Genomic DNA, 22,771 nt, shown 5'->3' with positions numbered 1-22,771 from the left:
CCAGGAAGTGAGGAACTTCAGTCTAAAGTCTTTTAGACTAACCTCCCTCACTTCTCAAGGCTCACTTTGTGCACCTTAAAAGGAACGATAGTCATGTGTCTGGCAGCGAGTCTATATGAGACATTGTATTGGTAAACTTTCAGAAAACAAATTAATTGGTTATCTATTTCTGTGAAGTACTTGTCATAGACATTCCATTGGTTATCATCTTGCGAATCGTAGTGACAAGGCCCCTTAGGTCACTCATACTATTCTCGGCTGAATGAAGAAAATTGTTAGAATAATTTTTTAATAACTTTTGCCTGAAATTTCACTTCATCATTATTTGCCAAACTATACACAAAACATTCTCGCAAACCATACTGTAGCATATTTTCCTGCTGGCACAACAAAAAAGTAATATTACACTTGTTATGGGATAAAACTATCTATTTCAATGTACAGTGTTGTAAACGTTTTCAGACGAGAACTTTGGGACGATGTTTTGTGTGTGTGTATGACAGTATGTGCTGTATAAAGATACATGTCACTTCAATTCAGTTCTTTGTCTATGTATTAAAACATGTCATTGCTGTATTTTTAATGCACTCTCAACTATATCTTCCATTTCTATATTTTGATTACATCAAACATTTTTGTACATACTAAATTCATTTTTTTAAAAGATTTGGATGTTGGAAGTAAACTTCTTTTTTTCAAAGAGATAACAAGTTTATCCCAATTATTGAGACTCTTGTTTGAGTGAGGAATAATTTAAATACCGTTGACAGTATTTCTATTATTCAAGTGATTTGTGTGTGAATTGAGAGACAGTAATATGATGGACTCGTGTAGCTGAGCTATGTCAGTACCTCTCCGTGTGGGCACGCACTCGTTCCACTGAGCCCCCAAGATCGCTTTGAGCTCCTGCTCTTGTTTCAAATTTCCCAGCTATCCTTTCAGCTTTTTTTCACACCACCTTTTGTTCAGAGTTGAATGTATAGTGCTATGTACGCCTCTCAGAAAATTCTGTATGTCATGAACTATAGATGAGAGTGTAATACATGTGAAGTAACAGGACTTCATTGAATAATGTTTTCATGGCTTAGAGATGTTCTAATGTGTTGTTTTCACCCCAGAAACTGCTGACTTGATAAGAACATGCAGTCTACCAAGTATCCTAGCTTACAGATAGTTGATATATAATATTGATTATATGGCGTCGTGATGGTTGATTATGGTCAGAGTGGTCAGCTTAGAATCTCCTGATGGCAGGTTTGAATTTCTGATGGCTATAGTCAGTAGGCATGCTTTGAACCATGAACGTGTTTCAGTCAACTCAGTTCACCTGTTTGTAGTAGGATAGGATATAATATGAACGGTATAAATCCTGTACTATGCACTAGTCTAACTGAGTCAACGAGGTGCTTGAACTATCATGATATACATATATCTAGGTCAATAAGTGGTATTTTAATGCTTATTTATACTGACAGGCAATTATATGGGCCATGTTTATTTATTGATACGACCTGAGACCACAATAGAATGGTTTGAGATCAGACTCCACTCAGTTGTTCTCCAGACCAACTAATCATGATCAATAAATATCAATTCCTCACCTGGTGCACACGACATCTATGATAAAACACTGCAGCAAATGAAGTACACTCTGAATTGAACTTTTGAGTGGGGAATGAGACGTTTTCTCCACTCAATGTTTGCAGGTATCCAAACCAAGGTTACACAGCTGTTGCACAAACTGTAGATGATATTCTTAATAAAGTGGCACAATAGGGTATATGAGCTTTTAATAAATGTAAAATTACACTATTCTAGACAGGAACTTAAGTGTGAGTAGTACACCCAGAGAATCAAAGCACTTTCGAACATTTTTGGAAGTTGTTCAAAGTGGACATATGAATAAGGAAAATTACTGAAACTATTCTTAGACTGGTATAATGGTCATGTCGATAAATGTATTTTAGTTCTTTGCAGTTGTCTTCTGGCAATGTTAGCACAGTTGATCATTTGCGTAAATTTTGAAAACAAGATGACCCCCCCCCCCCAACCCCACTGCCAATTTTGAAAACAGGGTGACTCCCCCTACTTATCCACCGCCCCCCCCCCCCCCCCCCCCCCCGCCCCCCCCGGCCGAAGAAACTGATCGGTCCCTAACCCAGAAATCACTGACTGATGATGATGACGACGACGACAATATATATATATATATATATATATATATATATATGCTCAGACAAAAGTTTGCTTCAGCGCACAGTATATGTACTATCAACAAACAACATTAACATGATGGTCACAAACCTTGCATGGGTCAGAGCTAATACAGTAATTGCAACACAGTGCACTGTGTTTGTCAACAAACATACAGGACTTCATCAATATGTGTATAACTATTAGACAACTAGTTCACTTTAAATCTCAAACATACATTGATATATTGAAGCATGTTGTATTTCATAACAAGTCACATCAGGTGAAATTGAAGTATTTGTACAGATTTGTTTTATTGATGGAGTGTTTGAAATGACATGCGGCAAAAACAATACAGTAAATGGAATGACAATAAGACACATTGTAAATTGGTTCTAAAAACGAGAATTAACCACCAAGTCAGGATTGCACACACAACGTATAAACATACATTGCATATCATTCCAATCATAAAACCCAGTGTTCGCTTCGCATACATTAACTGGCTACAGCAGATATATTGTTTGTTTTCTTCATATTTACTCTTTTTTTCATTAGCCAAAGTACCTGTTTAGGTAATTTAGTTCATTGGCTTATTAGAAATTTTAAAACCCTCTCCCTTCTCCCTTGTTAAATAAGTGCCAGGTGCATCTTAAACATGTTATAAATAAGTCGATTTTTACTCCAAAAATCCTGATTTTGTGATGTTAGTTGTAGCCAAAAAGAAAACAAACACCTCAGTAAGATCTTGGCCCCTCAGAAATTACTCCAATAAACAACAGTACTACTACATATTCAACACCAGAGGGAGCTATTTCGCTGCAATGTACCAGACTGGGGGTAGCCAGTTTTTAGAGCACATGGAAGATTTTAAAAAGCAAGCACAAAGGTTTTAAATGTTATACTATACAATTCAAGAGAGAAATACTAAAAAATACTAAAAATAGCTATTGCCAGTAAATATGTTGAACAATGGAGAATGAATGTAAGTGGTTGCTAGCTAGCAGCTCTAATCTACATTTCTGTAAAAATATTGTTTTAACTTGTGAGACTAAAAACATTTTTCTCCCAGTACAGTACTCTTTTCTCTAACTAAAATTCTTTAATAAACATGAATTTCAGAGTGCAGGATGAATTTCAAATATCTAAACTAAACTATGAAATGTTCTGGAAATGCCAGTGTAGGTAAGAATAATCTGAGAAACAAACCAGTAAAAGATGACTTAATTTCTGACTGTCTGAACATTTCCAAGAAAACAAACGAAAAATGTGTGTGGTATTGAGAAGTTCACTTCAAGATACCCATAAACCAAACCAAAATGAAAGAATTTAAAACAAAGTCACAAGACTTCATTGAATCTTTGTAAATGTTAAATCAAGAAATTAAAAGATTACCTTACAATGGAACAAAATTTCAAAGAAATTTACAATTTGATTGGAATTTCTGGCAATCTAGTTGTTCAATCAAAAATTTTGATAATGGCATAAAAATTAATACTTGATTCATTCTGGTACACATAATAAATCAAACTACAGAGGTAGGCTTCCACAACTTTTTTTTTTCTTTTTAACTTTTCCATCCTCAGAAACGAACAAATGTCATTGCTACTGACAGACACAGAAGTTCAAGATGAATGTCAGTTTACAGGAAAGTCATTTCTGTAATCAGTGAATCTGTGAGCAATATTCTCATTTTTTAAATTTATTTCACATATGTCACACATGATAAGAGCAATATACATAGCCCGGAAGTTAAAACTAAGTCTGTTACTGTGTATTTACATAAAACTCCATGGTAACAAAAACTCTGTTGCCATGACGTCGCCTTTTGACCTAACCCAACAGACCATTTGACTAGACAAGTGCATATAAGTAATGCAGCAACAGACCATGCAAAGGAAAAAATGTCACTCTGCTAAAAAAAATGAGTAACAATGTATCTAAAAGATTAAAATAAAAAAGCATATTTTGGTAAGTAGATTACTAAATACATGTAGGGTGGACAAAAGAAAATCTACAAAAAAATGGTGCCATTGGCTTTGTAGTACAACTGACTCTATACTACAGTCGATAACCTCAAGTTCAGTTGTGCTGAAAAGTAAAGTCTGGTCTGCGTGTCATAAAATTTGACAAGAACCAGTGTATAATTCTAGAAATGTAAAGAGAGAGATGTACAATATGACCTTTGACCTTTACCATACGATGCCTCAGATTCAGAATGCTTACAGCTATGTTTCACTGTCATTCTATTTCACATCACAAAGTTACCAGAAATTGACCCAAATAAGTCTTTAGACGACGTGTGTTCTCGGTCCTATGCAAGTTAAAATTCAGGTAATCGCCTAAAAATAAACAAGTCTTCATCAAAGACATAGCTCCCACCAGTGTGCAAAGCTGCTTGTACATCTGAATTGTGAAATTTTGGCAGTGATTACAGCACACCATAATGTTAATTTAGATACAGCACTTCCCCACAATGTACTCAAAGTGCTTCACAACTGTGGAATGTACCTATAGCAGCACAGTAGCCTGTCATACCGGGGGTATACACTCCAAACAATATCTATGATCTACTGCATATGCCTACAATATCAACATACTGGATTCAAATATGACAAAAGTACCATCTATGTTATCACTTCCTGTCACTGCATCTCTCTGTACACAGGACAACACATCAACATTGAACACTGAAGACACAATATGTATAGTATCAATTATATACTTTGGAACAAACTCTTATTTACAGACGTCAAATTCATTCAACATATGTTGATTAAAAGATCCAACACCAACAATTCTTTCATTTGCTTCTATTCTGTCACCTCCTCCCTACATCAGACTAGCACTCTTTGTCCTTGAAACATTAAATCCATTGCCAATGAAGCCCCAAGTGACTCTCATTAATCTAGCTAAATATTAATATTTCGACAAGGTAACTTTTCTTAAATAGAAATATTTAGACACTGTATTGCTTAAACATCAGATAGGTGTCTAATCATTGCTTTTAATGTATTCATATTTGTTGATAGAACCACTACTAAGAAAAGGTCAATAATCTGGTGTTGATAGGACCACTACTAAGAAAAGGTCAATAATCTGCTGTTGATAGGACCACTACTAAGAAAAGGTCAATAATCTGCTGTTGATAGGACCACTACTAAAATAAGTCAAAAGCCTGGTGTTGATAGGACCACTACCAGGCAATAACAAAGACTCAATCGTCTGGTGTTGCTATTGTGATTACAGTTTGTGTCAAGGTTTTTACTGATGTTGGGGAACCTTGGTAAAAGGTAACATGTCACTGGTAATACATCACATGTCACAGGTAATATGTCACAGGTCACAGGTAACATGTCACAGGTCACAGGTAATACATCACATGTAACAGGTAATATGTCACACACGTTGAAACAATGGTTTTAGTTGTAAATCTGAGTCAGCTGTCTTTCTGCTATTGTATGGAAATGGGTGCTGTGCTTTGTTTTTATATCAGTCTCTAGTATTTTCACTTCCCCTTTCTTGTAACAAGGGCATATATAAACTTCCCAACACCTATCGCTTACTGGAATCAACTCATTCTGATGTCCCTGTATTATGTGAACATGTCTTGACCCAACGAATACTAAGGACATCTTTCTGAGATTTCTTGAAATCTTTTTGAATATTTTGTGAATTTGGTGTTCTGTATATCAACAAGCATAGCATTCATTCGTCACCAGTGCACCCTCTAAGCCAATTGGACAAAACACTGAACCAAAGCAATTTCTTCTGATGTTCCAAAATTCCCCTGCCTCTCTCACTATATGGTGACTCGCAAGATAACCCAGTGTTTATCATTTTCACCCATGTGAAAAATAGTCTCTTAGTGGGAAAACTATTAGAAATGTTAGTCTTAGTGAGAAATCTATCTACCATCTCAGGTGAAACATAAAACCAGTCTACCCTGAGGTAGAAGCTAGAAATTACTAAAGGTAAGCATGCCTATATCATATAGGATGACAAAGCACAATGCAAAACTGAGTAAAAACAAAGGCATAACATAAACACAAAAATGAGGGCGCCATATATACAATGGCTACACCACTACACAATTCTGAGAACACTATCATGATTGGGATTTTGGAACCTATCTCTTGTTGTTTTGAGTGACTAAAATTATCCAACTAACATTAATTAAAGTTTCACCTGCAAATACTGAAATAATCTTCATATTCATGGCAGGCATGTTTACAATCACATTTACCATGACCAAAAGTGCCAATCTTAACTAACCCATCAATGCCACCCCTTCTCCCACCCCCATATTATTTCTGACTGCAGATGCTCTTTCCTCTAGTTTACAATTTCACCTACATTAATCTACAAGTTCATTTCATTACTATGGCAAAACTGAGGGTATTTGTTCATGCTCCCCCAACCCTCCCACCCCTGACAAGTGTCACCATAACTGGATCACTGCACAGTGCATCATGCGATGATTGAAAAATGTTGATTTGTTACCATGGTCATGGTAAACATAGTTACAAAATGTACAATCACTATGGTGACCATGGTTACATAATGTAGAGGATCACTATCTTTATGGTAATCGCTATGATAACCATGTACAGTAATCGCTATAGTGACCATAGTTGCAAAATGTACAGGATCGCTATTTGTAATGACAATCACTATGGTAACCACTGTTACATCATGTACAGGATCACTATTACTCTGGCAATTGCTATGGTAACCATGGTTACAAAATGTACAGGATCACTATCGTTATGGTAATCGCTATGGTAACCATGGGTACAAAATGTACAGGCTCACTATTTTTATGGCAATCACTAATTATTACCAATGGTCAACAAATTATGACAAGCTTGAGATGGCATACTGTTGTTCACTTTAAATTCACTCTTTCTTGGCATTTTTCTTGGCATTATATTCCAACTCCACGGCATCCCAGGCAGCTTCATCCCATCCTGAGCCATCATCCCAAGCATCTTCTAACGTTAGCTTTCCCTTTGGTGCTGAACTGGTGATCTTAGCACTAGCCTTGTCCCTAAACACAAAAAATTTAAACAACCATGGTTACTAAACATTAAAATTATGCCAGTTTTTTTTTTTTTTTTTTTTTTTTTTTTTTTATATATAGAATGCTTCCCTACACTGTGCTGGAAGTGAGCTACCAATTACTACCCTTGGTATGGACCTATAATGGCACAGCAAGCCTTTGCATTTCCTCAATTCCCTGTGGAGCATACACAGACATGATAACAACTCTTGTCCTTTGTCCCTCCACACAAAGTTTAACACAATAATCATGACTACAACAAACAAAATATACAATAACAGTTCCCTGGATTCAAAGCTTCTTTGTAAACACAAACCATTGCCATGGTTACAACAAAGAGCAGAGTTGTGAATAATAAACTTTCTGATTCCATGATGCTGTGGGTGTATAGATGTTGCTTTTGGCTTATTTAATGTGTACTTCAAACATTTAGCAATGGACAGACATATTGACCTGTTAAATTGCATGTTATTTCCAAGGAATAAACCTTCATGCCAGGAATGAAACAAATAGTTGTTCACCTGTCAAGGTAGTCCGACTACCAACATCGCCCATCGAGTACATGTAGTGCATGCATTGTGATCTACAAAACTGCATATATAATTTAAGCCTCATTCCTGATTAGAAATTCTACATCAATTTCAAGTTTACAGTGTAATGTCACGCTATTTATCATCATCAGTGTGAGGTTTATACATAGTGTCTGATATCATGCAATGGTACACTGGTACAGAAACTATGTTGATGTTGATATGAGTGACTTACTGTTCATCGTCATCATCTAAACCCAGTAAATCTCCTGTGTTGTCTTCCCATTGGTTGTCCCAACTATCATTACGTGTCACCTTGACATTATTACTAGACGTCTTGGGTTTATCCCAATCGCTATTATCCCAGCTCCATCCGTCTTCTTCCACTTCTCCGGCTGGTGATGGAGGTCTGTCGTATAACAAAGGTGTATTGGAAGCATCAGGATCCAGAGTTCTGGATGAGAGAGATGAGAAATGGACGGCAGATGGACAGTGAAACTCTCCTGTCCCTAGCTTCATACAGTAGGGTTAGTACGGTATGTGTTGACAGCCAGGTAGTATGGAGAGTGTGGAAAGGATGGGTGTATGAGTGTGAAGTACAGCAAGAAAGTGTGAAGAGTGTGTAGATGGGCGTCCGAGTGTTAAAGTTAGGATGTATGGAGAACGTAGATGGGTGTATACATGTTACAGCTAGGATGTACACAATGTGTTGATGTATAGATGGATGACTAAGTGTTACTGTATGTGTTGACAGCTAGGAAATAGAGAGAGTGTGTGTGTGTAGATAGGTGTATGAGTGTTACTGTACATGTATGTGTTGACAGCCAGGATATATGGAGAGTGTGTAGAACATATGTGTACATATACATGTATGAGTGTTAATGTATGTGTTGACAGCCTGGATATATGGAGAATATCACTTGTGTTGATGGGTGAGTGAGTGTTATAGTTTGTATTGACAGCTGTTAAGTTACAGAGTATAGATGGGTAAATGAGTGTTAAGGTATGTATTGACAGCTAGGAAGCATGGAGTAGAGAGAGAGAAGAGTGTGTTTGTGTGATAGTGTTACAGTGGAATCAGAAAAGATTACCATATATTGCCATCTTGAAGTAGGGAGAATACTGAGAGAGATGGAGAGGTATGGGAATGAACATCAAGAAATGACAGACGGGGTGACAGGTTTGGAAAGACAAGAGTTTCATGGAGACTCAAAAGCGCTAAGATCGTAAAGCAAAGAAAAGGTTGAAATCAGTAAATATAAAAAAGCAAAAAACCTACATAATATAGATACATTTTGTAATCATATTGTTAGATAACATCAGACATATTCAAATGGACAGAAACGATAATGTCACTTTAGAAATAATTGAGACAACCTATAAACTTATCTGCAAAACTCACTTAATATGAAAATATTTTTTATCTTCACAGGGGTGAAACAATAAGGAAACAATATTTTGATCCTCACTTGTGTAAATAGAGTTTTATGAATACTTAGGACTGGGAAATTTTCCGTATTTTGATATACTATAGCATAAGGTGCCAAGTTATTATTTTCCATTGTTTCTACTACAGTGTTTCTCCAGCATGCAATTCTATGGTTTCCAAAAGTACAAAGTACAAATAATAATTCATGCACAGACTTGACATGTTTTTTTGTGGCACATGCAAATGACATGATATGCAAAACTATTAGGTGACAGCATTTTTCCTAGTGTTTCTCTAGCATGCAACGCTAGGTTTTCAGAAAGTACGTGTACACTTCATGCACAAGCTAGACACAGGACACAGTGAATATAACTGACATAACTTATAAGGCAATGGTTTGAAAAGAACCACATGAAATTGTGTGTATAATAATATATTAGCTGCAGTTTGAAGTGAAGTTTTGGTGAATTGATTGTAATAGAATTGACAAAGTGTTATGCAATGTTGGAATGTGTGGTATTGCATTTTTTGTTAGTTAAAAGCATTTCATAATTATCAATTTCTTTGTTCTTAAAAACAAAACAGAAACTTCTGTTATTGTGCTTATAAACTACACAGCAAGTTCTCTTATTATTGTGCTAAGAAAGTACACAGAATTCTATTACCGTGCTAAAAAACTATACAGTAAATCTGTTATTTTTGTGCTAAGAAACTGTACAGTAACTCTCTTATTGTGCTAAGAAACTACACAGCAATTCTCTTATTGTGCCAAAATACTACAAAGTAATTCTGTTACTATGCTAAGGAACTACACAGTAATTCTGTTATTTTTGTGCTAAGAAACTGTACAGTAACTCTCTTATTGTGCTAAGAAACTACACAGCAATTCTCTTATTGTGCCAAAATACTACAAAGTAATTCTGTTACTATGCTAAGGAACTACACAGTAATTCTGTTACTGTGCTAAGAAACTATACAGTAACTCTCTTATTGTGCTAAGAAACTACACAGCAATTCTCTTATTGTGCCAAAATACTACAAAGTAATTCTGTTACTATGCTAAGAAACTACACAGTAATTCTGTTACTGTGCTAAGAAACTATACAGTAATTCTGTTACTATGCTAAGAAACTATACAACAAATTTTGTTATTGCACTACAAACAACAATTTTTGTATTATGGATTTGAATGTAAACAAAATCATTGGACCAGATATGTGCTAATTACTGTATGCCAATGTACATGTCTTACACTGTGGGTATAAACCACCATTGTTACTAACTATTGAAACCTCAGCACTAACCGTACCATAATTACCATATTTGCTATCCTAACCTTTACCAACTATCTGAGTCACTACGCTAAAGTGGCCATATGGATAAGGATTGGGTATTTATTTTGGATTTTTAATTTATAAAACAATTTTATCATGGCTTCCTACTTGAAGAATCAATGTGAAATATCATATTCTAAGTCCTTGTTTGTAACTCAATAAATTGCAAAAGATTACTAAATGTGTAAACTGTATCAGTGATTGTTATTGTATGTACAATAGAAACAAAGACTCGGACATGTGTCATTTTACATTGATTTTTCAAGTAGGAAACCATGACAAAAAATGTTTTATATAAATTAAAAATCCAAAATAAATACTCATCCATATGGCCATTTTAACTACTATTACCATCAACAAAACTACCATAACTTGTACTAACTACAATGCAAACTACTACAACTATTACTGACCTGATTACAGTCACTACACCATAGACTACTAGTACTATGATACCAAATACATACCTCATTCGTTCTTCATATTGTCTCTGTGCTTGACTACCAGCTAGTAATGGTGAATCTGATTGTGGTGTCGTGTCTGCACCGTCTAATGTCGTTCCTTTGTCTGTGAACATATTCTGTAAATCCTTCCAAGTCTGGGTTGTGCCTACAGCCATCTACGACAAACATTTATGAAATGACAGCAAGTTTAAAAATTTTGAAACATACTAGTTCTATCTATGCCATTTTATTTGTAAATCGCAAAATCTTATAACAGCAGGTTTGGCGATTTTTTAAATCTAATTTAATTTTAATTTAATTTATTTTCTAAAGCGCCTGTACATACAATAGATTTAAAAGTAAATAATACAGAACTGGGAGTTTTCAATTTCTGAAGTGTAGATATAGAAATCAGTAAGGAAATTTTTAAATTGGTATCTCTATCTGTACATTGTACATTTTGTAGTTCTATAGCACTTCGTGTACATACAATATAATTATGAATATCAATACCTGAATAATTCAATTTTCAATCATAATTATCAAATTTTTAAGATTAAGATTTTTCAGGAAGATTTTTGACAGAAAAATGTCTTTTTTAAGACCTAAGTTACGTATCAAGAATGATGTCATGTTATAAATGATTATTCATCTACCTTAGAAACAGGTTTACTATAAGCTGTGTGATCACTAGTTAAGTTAAGTTTTGCAATATTAGATCTACACTAGTAACACTGTAATACCCAAAACACCAAAATAAAGAATTGTGTTAAAATATGGTATTATTCACTACACTGTTCCCGATTACCTTATTTGCCAATGACTTTGTACCACTACTCAAGTCATCAAATAATTTGCCTTCTTTGACTTTATCTTTGGTAGGTTTGATTACTGACTCATTCACTTTGGATGCGTATTCCTGAGTCTATGTAAACAAATCATAAATAAATACACAACCATGAATCTATGCATAAATGAAGACAATTGAACAATACGGCGTATTCCGGTTATCGAACTTCCGGTTGTTTCGCAGGAAAGTATCGCGAGAGGGCGCACCATATCTGACAAAGTGAGGGCCAGAATTTTCGTCATGGCATCTAATAGTATGGCGATGTATGAAGCTGTCAACAAAATGGTCGTAAAAGAACTCCGTGCATTCATAAAAGAGTGGAAAATTACTACTTCTAAATCTACTAGATATCGCCAGAAATGCTGTCAACCTTGGTCTTGAAACACTAGAAAATGATAATTTTCTGAGAGAACGGAAGAGGAGACGAATAGTGGATGTCAAGCATCAAAAGATAGAACTAATCGACAGCGGAAACATTGAAAGTTGGACGGAGGACCTTCGAAATATACCCGATGTAGACATGATAAACATATTTCTTTACCTTACTGGTGTCTGTTGCTTGACAAAAGAACGATTAGAAAATTACAAATCTGACAACAGCTTCCAATCTGATTAAAATCCGATGTAGATGTTGGCTGATCGTTCATTGCTATTTTACCTTCGTTATTTTGCCTGAATTGACCTTCTTGGTACATGTTTACATTTTTTAGCTTGCCTGATCGCCTCCTCTACGATCAGGCTAAAAAATTTAAACATGTACCAAGAAAAATAATATCAGGCAAAATAACGAAGGTAAAATAGCAATGAACGATTAGCCGACATCTACATCGGATTTTAATCAGATTGAACAGCTTCCAGCTACAGTCATTGCAATATTGAGAGTTCGGTCGACAATTACCAAGTCACATGTTTATATTGTAACTGATGTCGCCGCATACTTAGGCCTTTCTTGTTTATTAGAACAGTGGTGTAGCACCACGGGTGAAATCATAAAACTTTGTCCGGAAAAAAACATTTCATGTACTGGTTATAAGTTGGCATAAACATATTTGTATTGATATACTCATCTTTACTATCACACTTTGGTTAGCTTGCTATTCTTCATTCAGGACCATCAGTGTATAAAAAACCCCATTGAAGTCGGCAACGAATCATAAATATTGTTATTGTGATTGATGTACCACACCGCCCACCCCTTCAATGAATCGGCCTTCCATGTAACGATTACGTGGTTGACTCATCATACCATGTCTTATACCGATCTGATTAAAATCCGATGTAGATGTCGGCTGATCGTTCATTGCTATTTTACCTTCGTTATTTTGCCTGAATTGACCTTCGTGGTACATGTTTACGTTTTTGTCCTGATCGGTAGAGGAGGCGATCAAACATGTACCACGAAGGTCAATTCAGGCACAATAACGAAAGTAAAATAGCAATGAACGATTAGCCGACATCTACATCGGATTTTAATCAGATTGGTTTTATACAAGCTGCAATAACTGTAGCGTATATTGTGATTTTGAGGGTTCTTTCCTCTGTTTTTGTACCTTTTTCCGTTCCGATGTTTGACTGGAAGCAATCGCTACAATTTCTCCAACGGTAACGCAAATGGACGAGGTCACACTGAAAACGTGAGTGAGATGTCAGTGTACTACCCGTTTCAAAATGTTGCTACTTTTGGGTTTTCCTCACGGTCGAATTGCAGAGCCAAACTTACGCGAAATATTAGGAGAACAAGAGGTTAATTTGCTATTTCGTTATTTGATGGGCGATAATGCAATATTATAGCGTAAAGTTACGGGGAATGACAGAAAATCTTTAGTCAGTGGTTACGATGCCTATAGACTCTATGCTTTGCAACAATGCTCTACAATTCTGGCCCTCACTTCCGGTTCTAAAACAGCGCCCCTAGTGGCCAAACAATCATATCTTTTATCTTTTCGGGGCTTCTTCGATAACCGGAATACGGCGTATTGATTAAAAAAAGAAATGATTTCTACCTACAATGGAAGCCTGTTGAGTAGAAGTGAATCGTTTGGCTTGAAAACAATATTACTATAAACACTGCAACATTTTACTGTCTGGCTTCACAAACTATTGACAAACTATATCTGATACAACAAACATTACTTTCATAATTGAGTATTTGCTTTACTAGGCTACACCATAGACCCTCCACCAACATCTATAGATAGACACAAACTAAAACTATTGTCGCACCATGTTGATACAACTGTGTTAAGCTATTGAATGGACATTGGCTTAATTGTAGTCTGAGTAGGGAGTTCAAGTTCCATAAAACTTGTACTTGCAGTGATGTTTTGGGACTTCCAATGTTTACACTGTCTAGATCACAGGGTGATTAGATTCACACAACAGAGGAACTGCTATCACCCACTTGTGTAATCTACCACATTGAAGAACAATAGATTTAGTTTGCCTCTATGTTAGAAAACCAAAGGCTCGATTACCAGTGTCATATTGAAATACAATTCTTACATCTTAATCCACTATCATAGTGGTGTCTAGGTTATGTAGATAAAACTGCCAGTCACCAAGATCGTATGTAAACACTGAATGAAGTTGAAAGGATGGCCACTTCAGGCAAGCTAAAAATCAGAGATGCCTCCCTACTGTGAGTGTAATTATACCAATCACCATTGTTAGCTTATATCAACATGTCACAATAATAATTTTAGTTTGTGTCTATCTTAGTTTGCCTATAGCTTGATTTTTGTAGTACATCAGAAATGACTGCTTCCAAGGACATGTGTATCAGACACAAGAGATCTTAATAAGTCTCTGTAAACAGCTGAAAGAATAGTGCACATGCACGCTGAATGTATATACTTTACAATGTACTACATAATTATCAAATTTTAAGACTTAAAATTTCATAGCCAACAGTGGAAATGTAAGCAGTGTACTAGACTCTCTTTTAAGTAGTAAATTATATATATTATATATACATCAACATTGTCGTACCTTCTGTGAGGCAGCACTTCCAAACTTAATGGCCTGTAAAGTAAGTAAATATTGTCTGATAAATTCCAAGCAACATAAAATGGAAATCACACCTATAGAGCTGTATAACTATTATTGACACTTTTATTTATCATTATGACATTACTTTGCCCTTCATGAGCCTTGGTAAGGATGGCCCAATCATACACACTCACCCCACTGTATTATGGATCAACCTCTCTCAATATTAACAGATAGGCCAATCATACACACTGTATTATGAATCAACTTCACTCATGAAGAATGGACCAATCATGAAAACTATATTTTAAGTCTGTTATGGACCAATCATACACACAAGATAATGGATCAAATTCTCTCAATAAGGAAAGACCAATCATGAACACTGTATTATGAATCAACTTCTCTCAATAAGAATGGACCAATCATACACACTATTACTCTCTCAATAAGAATGGACCAATCATGAACATTTTATTATGGATCAAATTCTCTCAATAAGAATGGACCAATCATACACACTGTACAATGGGTCAACTTCTCTCAGTAAAGATGGACCAATCATACACACTGAACAATGGGTCAACTTCTCTCAGTAAAGATGGACCAATCATACACAATGTAATGTGGATCAACTTCTGTCAATAAAGTTTGACCAATCATCCACAACATATCATGCATCACCTTCTCTCCCACTATTTGTACAGAAATTCCTCCACTTACATATAAATTCAACCGTTGATAAATGTATCGTGTAACTTACCCCTTCCTTTGTTGCTGAGGCAAACTTTGTAGCTCCTAAAGCAAATGTACTCCATCCCTACAAACAAACAAATAACTCAAAATGTCAAGATTGTTACAGTGCAGTTTTGAGCCACTTTTTGACTGTGCTATCACTGGGCTAGCTCTACATGTATGTAGCAGTAATACCTGACCAGTATGTATAAGCAACTGGATGGGTTAATGTCTGCATCAGTCCCATGTTAACACCAGGTTAACTCTTTGCTAACACCTGGCTTGCACGAACACCTCACCAGCATGTATTTGTTACTGGAAGAGTTAATGTCTGCACCAGCCCAATGTTAACACCAGACTAGCATCAGTATTAACATTGGACTGGCGATAACACCTCACCAATATGTGTTAGCAGCTGGAAGGGTTAATGCCGACACCAGTCCTATGTTGACACCAGACAAGCTCAATACTAACACGAGACTGGCAGTAACACCTCACCAATATGTGTTAGCAGCTGGAAGGGTTAATGCCTGCACTAGCACTGTAAACATCAGACTAGCTCAGCGCTAACACTAGGCTGACACCAGATTTGATCCAGACAGGGATTATTGCTCTATACATCATGTACTCTATTTCTCTGCTTACATTGATTGAGGACGATGGTTTATATGAAAATGAAACATATTAAAATATCACGAGAACAAACCATTTTTTTAATACAACCAACCAACAAATCAACCAATCAAGCTTGTGATTCAATATCTCAGAACTGCGTAACTTCACATTTATTAATATTTACCCTCTTTTGACAAATGAAAACCGGTAATTTATTGGCATAAACTGGAAGTTTGTATCAAAATATTGCTAAATCATTGCTTACCGCAGAAAGTGACCCCATCAAATCACTGCTACCTTCATTGGACTTTGGTGGATCTGGTGTGTTACCAAAACCTGAATAGCGCCCTCCTTGGCTTGGTGGTAAATCACTAGAGGAACACATCAACAAACACACATATAAGTATGATTTCAGGTTATCAGAAACTAATTTAAAATAATTCCAAGTTGTACATGTAAAATGTGCGACAGGTAGGTTAGACCATTTCCAGTCTTCTGTAAGTAAAAAGAATTTCTCCTGCCATGCAGCTCACTGTAAATATACAAAATTGCTGACAGAACATAATTAGGTGTTGAGCTCACTCACATTAGAACAAGTTTTATCAAAACTCAGCCAAAGCTAAAAAGTCTCTAATGATGGTTCCCCATCTATATTATGGTAAAATGTATTGTAAAGTATGCAAGTTAACCAGATTTCCCCTGTCTTTTACCAGCAAAATATATTATATATATATATAGCAAATTATATCTAAGTTACTATGGTATTTGGCCAAAAAAGAAAGGAAAACAAAAAGAATTGTTTCTGGTCAGCACACGCATCACTTAAATACCCTCCTGTCGTTTTTGTTTTTTTTCATGTTTTTCAAGCCCACGCAGTCTGCAGATATAGGGGGAAACACAAAAATAACCCTCCCTACTTCAGTGAAGACAACTGCTGAGCCAATCATGAACAAGCAAATGACATCTGCCCTACATACACACTTGCTCTAAAGTACTGAATAAAAAGAACAGTAACTGCCATAAATAGTAGACTGAGTGACAGGTTTGTTGAGAATTAAATAAGAAAAATCTGCATCATCGCACCACTTTAGACAAACGGTTCTGACAAGAACAATTTTTTTCTTCTTTCCACCCTACGTTTATTTTTTGTTCCAAAAATTGACTTAAGTATGAAGTTGAAAATTTTAAGTTTGTGTTGCTAGAACATAATAAATACTCCAGTCTGTCGTTAAGCCCCCCCCCCCCCCTCCCATGTGGTGTGGTTTCGATAACACCCAATATCAAAGTAAGGTGGGTTGGTAGGATTTTTTTTTATCTTGGAGGATCTGTTCAAATGTTCTCTTTCTATTTACAGAGGTCAACAGAGACTTCTTATCAACGTGATCACACTTTCTATACTCTATACAGAAGACATCGTGTGGTACACTGTATTCCACCATGTTATTTTGATCATACAAGGCACTGACATCCTCAAATCTCATTCATTAATTCTCATGCGATTTGGCAAATATTTTGAATTTTTTAATGATTTTTTTGAATTACCTAAAAAAGTATTTAGGGTGGCAGTAAAAAACTAGGTTTCATGGGTTGGGTTACTAGAACAAAACTTTTGCCTAATTACACTGCTCTGTGGGGATCTAAACTTTGCAATTCTTCATTTACTTACGCTGGTCTGTCTGCATTTTGTCGTTGTGTTCTTTCAAAGAAGTCATCTCTCTGTGCAGCAATCTCAGACCTACAGTAATAAAGATGTGAAAATATCGTCAAACTTTAAACAACCTTCTCAGATCTGGAGGATTAAGAATGTGTGGTTACAACAACTTTGTGAGCTCTTTATAATCACATACTTTGAAACAAAGCAAGGATTGTTTGAGAATGTAACCAACTTCTGCCGTGAAACACTGAAAAATGATGATTTTTATTAAGGGTGTGGCAATAGTACTCAACTATCATGGCCCTCACTTCTGGCTAAAAAACTGCTTCACAGACATGAGCACTCCTAGTGGCGAAACTATTCTATCTTTTGTCTTTCTGAAAACCAGAATATGGCATATCCTCATGTATTAACATCTGTATGAGGTAGTAATATATATTTTGTATATATTATACTATGCACAAGCCAAGTTATTGTATTTGAACATAAAATATGGATTATATACCCTGGTTGTTTTACATCACAACAACCCATGTCCATCCACATCACTGGTTTTGCAGTGCTCAAAATATAGCTACAAATGTTCCAAATCGCCATTCTTTTTGTGATTTTTTAAAATAAATTTTGCTTGAGGAGAAAGAATTATACTATATCCCAATATTTTTCTTCATTCAACCAGAAAATACTTGTGACTTAAGAGTTTGTCACTCCTCCTCTCACAAGTAATATTGATAAAAGTCCCTCAAGGTCACTTACATTGAACAAAGGAAAATATTTGGGAATAATATACAATATACTCGGAATGTAGTTGTACTTACTTCTTCACATCAAACATGGCATCCCAGTCATCCTGTGAGCCCTTAGATTGGTAACCGCTACCCCCACCACTATGGCTGTTGAAGTACACACCCCCTGAACTATAACTACCAGTATTGCCACGTTGTGAGGAATTGGAAAATGATGGTGTAGATGCTGAGTGGTTTAATTTAAGACTAGAATTGGAAGTAGTATGGGGTATATGATGTCTGGCTGAAGATGTCGCTGCTGACCATGATTTACCCTGGGCTTCTGTAGAAACCTGTAATAGTAATACATAACATCAACCATGTATCTGACAATCAAAATAGCATTAAATAATTAAACGTAGGTCTGGAACTTGTGTGAATTTTTTTTTTCATTTTGAATGAAAACGGTAATATTGAAATCTTGTGTTTTCTAATTCACTGAAATATTCCTACGAAACACCATTTACTCAAAGAATACATATATTATAGACTTGTATACTACTGAATTTACAAATGAAATATTTTCTCATACAATACATCTTTTTATGTGACTGTCACCCTAATACTGATGATAGCTTGTATTCTTTTAAAGATACAAACAAGAGATGGCAATTCCCATCACCCAATTCTCCTCATGCATCAAACACACACACACACACACACACACACACGTGCATGCACAGCACATACTCACACACATACTTATTACTCACTAACACACACACACTCACAGACAGATGCAGACAGACACACTCACACATACTTATTACTCACTAACACACACACACACACTCACTCACTCACAGACAGACACACTCACACATACTTATTATTCTCTAACACACACACACACACACACACACACAGAAAAACACACATACACACACACACACACACACACACACACACACACACACACACACACACACACACACACATACATAATTGCAAGAGTATTTTTATTACTACCAACTCACCTTATCTCTAAATAAAGCAGCAGCCTTACTATTGTATTTTTCATGGAATGACCAGTTACGATTGTAGTCTGGCTGAGATTCTAAGAAATTCTTAAACTTGTTGTTACCACCAATCTTCATTTTTTCCAACTCAATATCTTTCCATTTATCCATAGTTGTGGATCTGACAAAACTGATAACGTACAAATGTACATGAAACATGTATCATTCACATAGCTGTGGACCACACAAAACTGACCATGTACAATGTACATGTAACATGTTTTTGGTCACATAGCCAGGGACCACAGCAAACTGACAACAAAACGTACAATGTTTCAATCACTTAGGTGTGGATCTGACAAAACTGCTAAAAAAAAACAGAACATGATGTTTCAGTTATCCATACATGTAACTTTGAATCTGACAGCTTGTGCGGAAATAATTACAAATGGACTTAGTGGTTTGAATTGCAGCTTGAATTGTTTACTTTACCTAGACTGTCCTCCAACTTCCAAGCACCATAATTACTTATCTACTTCGACATCTCAGCTGTTGGGGAGACTCTATTGAGGTAATTTAATTTTGAGTTTGAGTTGTCTATTTTCATGTAAATATTGAATGAATTGATGTGTCCCATCACTGAAACATCACATCAACCCTGTTTCTGTTGTAATTCTATACTATTTTGGATACAGAATTCCGCTAGTTGTTTATGTACTTACCTCAAATGGACTCCTAATGATCTATGTTTACCAGAACACTCCAAACATATCCATATACCATAACTTACACTAACCCACTGTGGATTCAAACCACCACATTCAAAACATGACTGTAAGAAAAACAAAGGAATCTAAACTCAATATAATCTCAGTGCAATACACAAGACACACACCACGCACTAGTCTAGTTACCATGGTTACTATACAGTATCATTACGATTTACACCACCAGTGTGGTACTTACAGTATAGTCAAAGTCCTTACTCGAGAAGTCCTGAGATGCATGAGATGCAATTTAAATTCATCTACAGCCACCCACAGTCATTCACATTGTGTCTTTGTTAATCAAACACAAAATTCTAAACTACTGGATGCAATGCATGGAGGTAGGAAAGTCCTTTCTACTTCAATGATGTATGTAAATTGGGACATGATTAAAGTTTAAACGTAATATAATTTGCAAAAGAGAATATTGAGATTACTATGTACATGTGATGTATTAAATCTGACATTTTAATTTTGACATACACCTGAACAAGATTGTATTGTGGCATAGATTACATGGTGGCCCAGTTTAACGAAAAGGAAACAGACAGACAAGACAGACCATGGATATGGAAAGACGTGTCGAACATCGTAGCGCATACATCCAGAGCTAACAACAACGCTGCCGACAGTCAATGCCACATCACAACACGGCCATTTCCTGTTTTTTTCCCTACATCGTCCCGTGTGTCCGTCACCCAGATATGTCATTAGGGTTTAGCTGTAAACGTTACACAAAGGTATTTTGTCACTTTACCGACCTTGATTCGTAGTTTTCGATGAAACAAAAGAAAATCACGAAAATAATGTACTTACATTATTCCTGTCTATCGGGCGAAGATCCTTCAAAACTCGCCGGGTTCTTGGACTAGACATCTTAAAGCTCTGGCTCAATAAATAATCGACAGATATGATTTTATACTTTTCAGACGCGATTCACAACGTCAAAGAGGTTTCATGGGCACTGTTATTGATGTAAAATTAAATAAATATGTATAGATTGCCGTTTCTTCGTCAAAGTCGATGATGTGTCACTCGGTCAATGACGCCATATTGAATTGTGAATTGACCGCTTAGGTTGGTGGAAAAAGTAGCACTGGTCGTAGTGTTTCCCAAAAAATTCTGATTTAAAATTGAAATATAGTACCAAAACAGATTTATGGGAATAATTTAACAAACTGTGAACGTTTATTAGATATCATCAGGCAAACATTACGTTAAACCTAGAATCGCGTTCTGTACATAGGACCCTTTAAGCACTTCGATTTTATACCGTTAATTTACGTCATAACAACGCCCTCCACAGTTCACTCACGGTCGACTGTGACTATAGCTAATGTAAAAACACCGGAACACCCACGCGCATACGGTGAGATTAGTACTGAATATTAGCTGAAATATAAAATGGTGTGTTTCCAATGGGATGCCCGCAAAAAAAAAATGAGCATCACTGGTGAAAGAAATTAAAACAGACATATAGGAAGGTCAAGAACACATTTAGCTTAGAAGTTCTCAATTTTTTTTTAAATGTTAACAAACTGGGAATAAGATGTAATTGGTGGCGGAACAAGCAAGGGTCGGTCACGTCGTTTATGGAAAACACGGAATTCTTGTTATGTGGACACTTAAAGCGATTCTGTCAGTTTTATTTATTGATTGCTATCTGCGAATCTGTGCCATAGTGGTTATTTCGAACGAACCAAGAATTTAAGCTTAAGTTGTTTGGTTTTTACTGTTACTATACGTACGTAATAAAAATCAAAGAGAGACGTCGACAAAAATGAAATATTTATAATGATAGTTCATTACAAATTTTAAATGTTAAAATTTCCTAAAATAGGAGAAGGTAATTATGAAGGTAGACAGAAAATAGAAAATGTGTAGTCTCTCAAAATATAACTCAATAAAGTGTAACGAGGACTCGGAAAGCGATATTATAATGACAAGGCCTAAAATAAATTGTGTGGTTCAGTTACGCTCAATTTTAGAATAGGTGGAGTGGGTAAATTAAAAAAAATGTTTTAGTGTTTTCTTCATGTCTGAATGTCTAGTTCAAGTAGTTATGTCTGTGCACAGGGGCGTGTAATATTTCATAGATTGTTGTTTTCCAGGTCTACAGACTAAATATAACAACCTTTTGATTAATATATATTCCTACATGTAAAGGGAAGATAGAGATTGATACATTTGTAGCAGCAAGATTCGTACGATATTTTCCTAAGAAAACGGCATTCTAAGCAATAAGAAAACAACAATCTATGAAATATTACACGCCCCTGTGTGTATTCATCATCGTAAACCTCTTTTACAGCGCCACCAACGCCCAACACCATCATTGAGAAGTGTTACACAATTATCAATTTACTATAGCGCCACCAACGGAATGAGAGGACCACCATACAAGTTTTTGTAAGAGGGATGTTTTTC

The 22,771-nt window shown here is 35.8% G+C and overlaps 1 protein-coding gene across 2 annotated transcripts; it reads right to left on the bottom strand.

Annotated features, from left to right (window-relative positions):
- Positions 1–2,488: 2,488 nt before the first annotated feature.
- Positions 2,489–21,515, bottom strand: LOC144445452 (ADP-ribosylation factor GTPase-activating protein 1-like). 2 transcript variants are annotated; one of them, XM_078135005.1, is made up of 12 exons: positions 21,161–21,515; positions 20,300–20,409; positions 19,596–19,767; positions 18,652–18,911; positions 17,846–17,914; positions 16,445–16,550; positions 15,593–15,649; positions 14,830–14,862; positions 11,800–11,916; positions 11,016–11,167; positions 8,021–8,239; positions 2,489–7,243 (listed from the first exon to the last, which is right to left on the bottom strand). In XM_078135005.1, exons 1-12 carry the CDS (start codon positions 21,218–21,220, stop codon positions 7,093–7,095), a joined length of 1,506 nt encoding a protein of 501 aa, XP_077991131.1. In that variant the 5' UTR covers positions 21,221–21,515; the 3' UTR covers positions 2,489–7,092. The 2 variants fall into 2 exon arrangements, with proteins under 2 accessions (XP_077991131.1, XP_077991132.1); XM_078135006.1 differs by having other exon boundaries at positions 8,021–8,194; positions 21,161–21,497.
- Positions 21,516–22,771: the final 1,256 nt, after the last annotated feature.

This window comes from Glandiceps talaboti, chromosome 14, assembly GCF_964340395.1.
Source record: "Glandiceps talaboti chromosome 14, keGlaTala1.1, whole genome shotgun sequence".
In the NCBI taxonomy this organism is placed as follows: Eukaryota; Metazoa; Hemichordata; class Enteropneusta; family Spengelidae; genus Glandiceps; species Glandiceps talaboti.
This window is presented reverse-complemented; position numbering and strand designations above follow the sequence as displayed.